At 53.5% G+C, this 7,156-nt stretch overlaps 1 protein-coding gene across 1 annotated transcript; it reads right to left on the bottom strand.

Moving 5' to 3' along the window:
- Positions 1–1,901: 1,901 nt before the first annotated feature.
- On the bottom strand, positions 1,902–6,339 carry ovch1 (ovochymase 1). The gene is made up of 12 exons (XM_056428948.1): positions 6,138–6,339; positions 5,724–5,907; positions 5,499–5,574; positions 5,233–5,422; positions 5,007–5,146; positions 4,547–4,697; positions 4,373–4,411; positions 4,048–4,225; positions 2,886–3,043; positions 2,717–2,821; positions 2,500–2,633; positions 1,902–2,398 (listed from the first exon to the last, which is right to left on the bottom strand). Exons 1-12 carry the CDS (start codon positions 6,337–6,339, stop codon positions 2,237–2,239), a joined length of 1,719 nt encoding a protein of 572 aa, XP_056284923.1. The 3' UTR covers positions 1,902–2,236.
- Positions 6,340–7,156: the final 817 nt, after the last annotated feature.

Raw genomic sequence — 7,156 nt, 5'->3', positions numbered from 1 at the left:
GCACACACGCACACACAGGCACACACACATACAAACACACACATGCACGCACACACATACACACAAACACACCGACGCACGCACACACACACGCACGCTCAGATACGAAGTCAGTGTAGCAGAGACCATGAGACCTCATGAAGTCAGTGTAGCAGAGACCTGGACACGAGTGAAACGTACCATTCTGATCCGGTTTTCATCAGAATACAGTAACTTCAGCACAAGAAGTTACGGTTTCAGGCAAAGAGATCCAGTCAGTAACTGTGGCTGCATCTAAAGGCCATTGAAAGCTTCATCGCCACCAAGCAGCACGCCACCATGCGGTCACAACACATGGAGACAACTACTAAGTGCAATGGTTAAAACACAGCAGGAGGCAAGGCACTGTCTCATTAAAATGATAGATTTATATAAAATGTTCTAATTTCTTGTGTCACTACACAACTGGTAAAAGTTTGTTATATGTATATATATTGGATTTATAATATACTCTCTTATACTGATTTATAATATACTGTCATGTAAGTTTCAGCAGAACTTTTCTTATTCCTTTATTTAAATATGATTTATTTATTTGGTACTGTTTTGTATTTAAACTACGGTTTTATTACTGTTATTATGTTTAAATCAGTTCAGGGTTACACGAATGTTAATATATTTTAATAAAGTTTGCCTGTTGAACATAATATCAACTAGGGGGGGGGGGGGCAGTGTCCCTACCAATGCTGAGCCCAAACCTACGCCCTTGTTGTCTGTAGAGTCTATCTAGAGCCATGACGTCATGATGATGTCATGAGAGGTGGATTACTACGGGAGGGGCTGGAGGAGCTCACTGAAGGCCCAGGCCCTGCCTAGCATGGTGTGTGTGTATTAGCATGGTGCGTGTATTAGCATGGTGCGTGTATTAGCATGTTGTGTATTAGCATGGTGCATGTGTATTAGCATGGTGCGTGTGTATTAGCATGTTGTGTATTAGCATGGTGCATGTGTATTAGCATGGTGCGTGTGTATTAGCATGGTGCGTGTATTAGCATGTTGTGTATTAGCATGGTGCGTGTATTAGCATGGTGCGTGTATTAGCATGTTGTGTATTAGCATGGTGCGTGTGTATTAGCATGGTGCGTGTATTAGCATGTTGTGTATTAGCATGGTGCGTGTATTAGCATGGTGCGTGTGTATTAGCATGTTGTGTATTAGCATGGTGCATGTGTATTAGCATGGTGCGTGTGTATTAGCATGGTGCGTGTATTAGCATGTTGTGTATTAGCATGGTGCGTGTATTAGCATGTTGTGTATTAGCATGGTGCGTGTATTAGCATGGTGCGTGTATTCGCATGGTGCATGTATTAGCATGTTGTGTATTAGCATGTTGTGTATTAGCATGGTGTGTGTATTAGCATGTTGTGTATTAGCATGTTGTGTATTAGCATGTTGTGTATTAGCATGTTGTGTATTAGCATGTTGTGTATTAGCATGTTGTATATTAGCATGGTGCGTGTATTAGCATGTTGTATATTAGCATGGTGCGTGTATTAGCATGGTGCGTGTATTAGCATGTTGTGTATTAGCATGTTGTGTATTAGCATGTTGTGTATTAGCATGTTGTGTATTAGCATGGTGCGTGTGTATTAGCATGCTGTGTATTAGCATGGTGCGTGTATTAGCATGTTGTGTATTAGCATGTTGTGTATTAGCATGTTGTGTATTAGCATGTTGTGTATTAGCATGGTGTGTGAACACAGATATAACAAGTTAAATGTAAGTATAACATGTTTATTATTGTTTTGTTACAACTCATTTAGTCCATTTGATGCATTAACAGGAGAAAGAGGCTCCGCCTCCAGACGGCTGTCGTAGCATCTGTAACCCGGTTCATGAAGACAGTGTCACACACACACACACACACTGTGTCACACACACGTTAACCTGATTCCTGTCGACCAGCACCAGGGGGAGAACATGGACCAGCACCAGGCTTTCATCGTGGACTCACGCCTTTCCTTTGATGTCTCTGGGACCTGAACCGGCTCCCGGGCTGGAGGGTCACCACAGACTCACGATGCGTTCAGGGTCCCCTGGTCTCCGGACAACAGAGTGCTGTTCTAAGCTGTAAACGATGAGTCTTGAAGTTAAAGCGATGAAGACGAGTTGTCCTTCTGGAGACTTTAATGTTTCACTGACAAGCAAACAGACCAGCAGGAACCAGGTAAACAACAACAACCTCCACGCAGACCCCTCAGAGGACTCCGGTGACCTCCGTGATCCACGTCAGGTGGTCAGAGATCCTGGAGAAGACGGCCGGTTTGTCCGCGTCGCAGCGCCGGCTGCCCCAGGTGACCACGCCAAACAGGAAGTAGGAACCACGCTTCCTGCAAAGCAGCGGAGCGCCAGCGTCGCCCTGCACACACACACACACACAGCTGAAGCCCTCTCCTCTCATTGGTCCCTCCGTGGGGTCGGAGGTCAAGCTGAGCCCCAGATGTTCTCCGGCGGACGCACCATGCAGGCGCCGGCACCGGCCGGCCAGGCGCAGACGTGGGCGTCGGTGACGAGTCCGCCCCACTGGGCCCGGCAGGCGGTCCGGTTCATCAGAGTCAGGCCCACGTGGTGCAGCCGGTCTGGATCCATGTCCTCTGCACGAGAACCACAAACACCTTCAAGGTCTGAGGATCGGCTCACATTCAGAACCAGAACCCGGGTCCCGGAGCGGCCCTACCTGCTGCGCTCGAGGCCCCCCAGCCCGCCGTCACACAGGACCAGCTGCCGTCCAGGTCTTCGTCCTCTTCGTCGTCGGGGACGCAGACTGCAGACACGGCGGCGCCTGGAGGCAGAGAGTCAAGACCAACGCAGCACGGGGACTCGGTACCAACCGGCGAAGCGCCTACCGAATGTGGCCGGCACTCTGAGGCGGAGCAGCGACAGGCCGGCTGTCGGGGGGGCGCTGCCGTCCGCCGGCCGGTTGAAGACCCGGTCCACCGGGATGATCTCAGACGGAGAGAACCGGAGGTCACGGACCCCCAGAGCCACCGTGTCCTCCAGAGCTCTGAAAGGACAAGAGACTAGAGCTGCAGGACCCGGCAGAACCAGGAGGACCCACAGCCCTCTAGAACCAGGAGGACCCACAGCCCTCTAGAACCAGGAGGACCCACAGCGCTCTAGAACCAGGAGGACCCACAGCGCCCTAGAACCAGGAGGACCCACAGCGCTCTAGAACCAGGAGGACCCACAGCCCTCTAGAACCAGGAGGACCCACAGCCCTCTAGAACCAGGAGGACCCACAGCCCTCTAGAACCAGGAGGACCCACAGCGCTCTAGAACCAGGAGGACCCACAGCGCCCTAGAACCAGGAGGACCCACAGCGCTCTAGAACCAGGAGGACCCACAGCCCTCTAGAACCAGAAGGACCGACAGCCCTCTAGAACCAGGAGGACCTACAGCCCTCTAGAACCAGGAGGACCCACAGCGCTCTAGAACCAGGAGGACCCACAGCGCCCTAGAACCAGGAGGACCCACAGCGCCCTAGAACCAGGAGGACCCACAGCCCTCTAGAACCAGGAGGACCCACAGCCCTCTAGAACCAGGAGGACCCACAGCCCTCTAGAACCAGGAGGACCCACAGCCCTCTAGAACCAGGAGGACCCACAGCCCTCTAGAACCAGGAGGACCCACAGCCCTCTAGAACCAGGAGGACCCACGGCGCTCTAGAACCAGGAGGACCCACAGCGCTCTAGAACCAGGAGGACCCACAGCCCTCTAGAACCAGGAGGACCCACAGCCCTCTAGAACCAGGAGGACCCACAGCCCTCTAGAACCAGGAGGACCCACAGCCCTCTAGAACCAGGAGGACCCACAGCGCTCTAGAACCAGGAGGACCCACAGCGCTCTAGAACCAGGAGGACCCACAGCGCTCTAGAACCAGGAGGACCCACAGCGCTCTAGAACCAGGAGGACCCACAGCCCTCTAGAACCAAGAGGACCCGACTCTGCACTTCTGTCCAGTGAGGACCCAGCAATGGTGGATCACAGGAGTAGGGGAACCAGGAGTACCTGACTCTGCAGTCCCGGGCCGTGAGGACCCAGCTGTGGTGGATCAGCACCCCGCTGCAGTAGTGGCGTCCTCCGGCCTGCAGGCTGACCTGCCAGGGCCAGGAGGAGGAGGAGGACCCGGAGGAGGACTCCGCCACTGACAAGCCTCCACCCGGGGACACCGCCCCACAGCTGCTCTCTGTCGGGAGGGTGGACAGAATAACATGAAAGCCTGTACTCGGTCCCTTACTGCACATGAAGAGGAGGAGAGAGGAGAGGAGGAGGAGGAGGAGATGAGAGGAGGAGGAGGGGAGGAGATGGTGAGGAGGAGGAGAGGAGGAGGTACCTTCAGTAGCGCCGTCCTCTGCGTCCCAGACGTCTCGACCTGAGAGGAGAACATAGTCAGACTTCCTCCTGATGAACACTCCGATGAAGAGCGTGTGATGACCACTCCGATGAAGAGCGCGTGATGAACACTGCCATGAAGAGTGCGTGATGAACACTCCGATGAAGAGCGTACCCATGGTGCGGTGGATCCAGGGGGCGTGGCTCTGTGTCAGGCTGTAGACTCCGGGTCTTCTGGCTCTCCCACAACCGACGCCCCAACTCACCAGACCGGCCAATAGGAAGCGGCCACCAGTGAAGCAGCTCAGGGGACCCCCAGAGTCCCCCTGGGAGACGAGACCACAAGAGACCACAAGACAAGACCACAAGAGACCACAAGAGACGAGACCACAAGACAAGAGACAAGACCACAGACGAGACGAGACCACAGACAAGACCACAAGACAAGAGACAACAAGACAAGACCACAAGAGACGAGACCACAAGACAAGAGACAACAAGAGACCACAAGAGACGAGACCACAAGACAAGAGACAAGACCACAAGAGACGAGAGTTTGTAGATTGTCAACTGGACTGCAGACCTGGTCTCAGAGGGTCTACAGGTCTCCGTAGTCCGGATCCGGGACCAGGTACCTGGCAGGCGTCCGCCCCTCCAGAGTCCCTCCCAGCGCAGAACATGGAGGGGCGCATGCGGCCGCGGTAGTACTGCTCACAGGCCCTAGGGGGCAGGATGGTCACGTTCACCTCCTGCAGACGGTTGACTCGAGCGCCATCTAGAGGAGGAGGAGAAGGAGAAGAATGAGGAGGAGGAGGAGAAGAATGAGGAGGAGGAGGAGCCCCCCCACCCCCGGACTCTCACTCTCTCGGGTGGAGCCCCAGCCCGTGACGGAGCACTTCCTGAAGGGGGTCAGCGGCTTCATCCAGAGGTCGATGGGCCGGACGAAGAGGCCGAAGACGAGCGGCTGGCGGAGCCTCAGCAGCGCTATGTCGCTCCGCTTGGAGCGCGGCTCGTAGGCGGGGTGCGTGTTGATGGAGGCCACGCCCACCAGCTGGAAGGGACACAGTTAGACCAGTTAGACCAGTTAGACCTGCTGGACCTGCTGGACCTGCCGGGTCGGTCCTGACCTGCTGCCGGGCCTCCTGAGGGTTGTCCAGGTCGTGTTTTCCAGCCAGAGCCGTCCAGAGAGAAGCTTTGTGGTACCTGAGGGGTCAGAGGCCACATGACCCACCGGGACCAGGGCCACCGAGACCTGGGGCACGTGAACCTGGGCCACGTGAACCTGGGCCACGTGAACCTGGGCCACGTGAACCTGGGCCACGTGAACCTGGTCCAGTCACCTGACCTCTGACCTTCTGAAGCAGTGCGCAGCAGAGAGGACCCACGAGGGCCCGATGACGGCCCCCCCGCAGGCCGCCATGGAGGCCAGGTGGAGCGACACCTGCCAGGGCCACGAGTTGGCCCAGGCCTCCTGGCCCCCAATGATCCTGGACTCCGGCTCCAGCTCTGGACTGAAGCAGCGGACCCCAGACACGTCTGCAGACACAAGGTCACACGGGGTCACACCTTCACGTCAACAATGTGCTCACACTTTACTCGGTTGTTGTTTTACACATTTAATAACTAAATGAACACATTTAATAACTAAATGAACATTTAATCACTGAACTAAAGGGCATTGCTTGAATATCATTTTAATAAAAACCCTTGAATGCATCACTTTGTGTGAGTAGCATTATAAATGTAACTATTAAACATAAACTCACTCCTGAAGCCAAAGCGTCCAGAGAACACCGGATCAGACAGAGTCCCGCTGAGCTGGTCCTGGATCAGAGTCCCGTTGAGCTGGTCCTGGATCAGAGTCCCGTTGAGCTGGTCCTGGATCAGAGTCCAGGCTGCGGACATGGAAGGCTCCTCACCTGAGAGGCCGCAGAGCAGACACACCAACAGCAGGCAGACAGTCAGCATCCTGTCTCACTGCCCCGCAAGCCACTCTGACCTGTGTAACATCACCGCGCTGACGAGCCGCAGCTGCGTGATTACCAACAGCTGCAGCTCGTCTCACCTGGAGGAGGTCTCTGTGGAGGTGGACTCACCTGGAGGAGGTCTTTGTGGAGGTGGACTCACCTGGAGGAGGTCTCTGTGGAGGTGGACTCACCTGGAGGAGGTCTCTGTGGAGGTGGATCAGCTGAACCTTCATTCATCTCCATCAGAATGTATCAGAATACATCATAATACACCAGAATGTATCGTAATGTATCATAATATACCGTAATGTATCATAATACATTATTAGTTGGAATGCTTCAGCAGTCCAACTCTTGTTCTTGTAATCTTTATTTAAACTTATATTTCTTCTATTTCTTCCGTACCTTTTTTGTCCCTTTTCATCTCCTTCATATATTCAGCTATTTTCAGTTATTCATTTCATATTTCAGCTATTTCCAGATATTTTCAGCAATTTTGTTTTTATTTTTCAGCTTCAAGCTTTCAGATGTTAAGCATTCCAACGCATTTTCAGCAGGAAATGCATTTTCTTTAGAGACCAACTGTGACACTGATTAACGTATACTAACAATACTGCGCATCGACGCTGCGCATGCGCACTGTTTCTCCCGTCATCCGGCGCACGGTCACAGTGGGGACCGCTGCTACGTCACCGCTAGTGTGACCCGCCTGCCACAAGATGGCGGCGTTCCGCCACACTGTGAAATAAATAAATAAGTCGACGTGACACGTGAGAATTTTTATTTTGCAACGAGGGGAGGCTGCAAAAATAAAAGTC

The sequence above is a fragment of the Pseudoliparis swirei genome, chromosome 12, assembly GCF_029220125.1.
Source record: "Pseudoliparis swirei isolate HS2019 ecotype Mariana Trench chromosome 12, NWPU_hadal_v1, whole genome shotgun sequence".
NCBI lineage: Eukaryota > Metazoa > Chordata > Actinopteri > Perciformes > Liparidae > Pseudoliparis > Pseudoliparis swirei.
Note: the sequence above shows the minus strand (reverse complement) of the source record. Positions and strands in the feature narration are given on the sequence as shown.

Bases quoted from the DNA above. Each gene is read 5' to 3' on its own strand.
- ovch1 (XM_056428948.1), bottom strand. From the start codon at position 6,339: ATGCTGACTGTCTGCCTGCTGTTGGTGTGTCTGCTCTGCGGCCTCTCA. The intron at 5,575-5,723 runs GTCAGAGGTCAG...CTGACCCCTCAG, and splicing joins GCTGCGCACTGCTTCAGAAG to GTACCACAAAGCTTCTCTCT. The intron at 4,412-4,546 runs GTACGCTCTTCA...TTCTCCTCTCAG, and splicing joins CTGGATCCACCGCACCATGG to GTCGAGACGTCTGGGACGCA.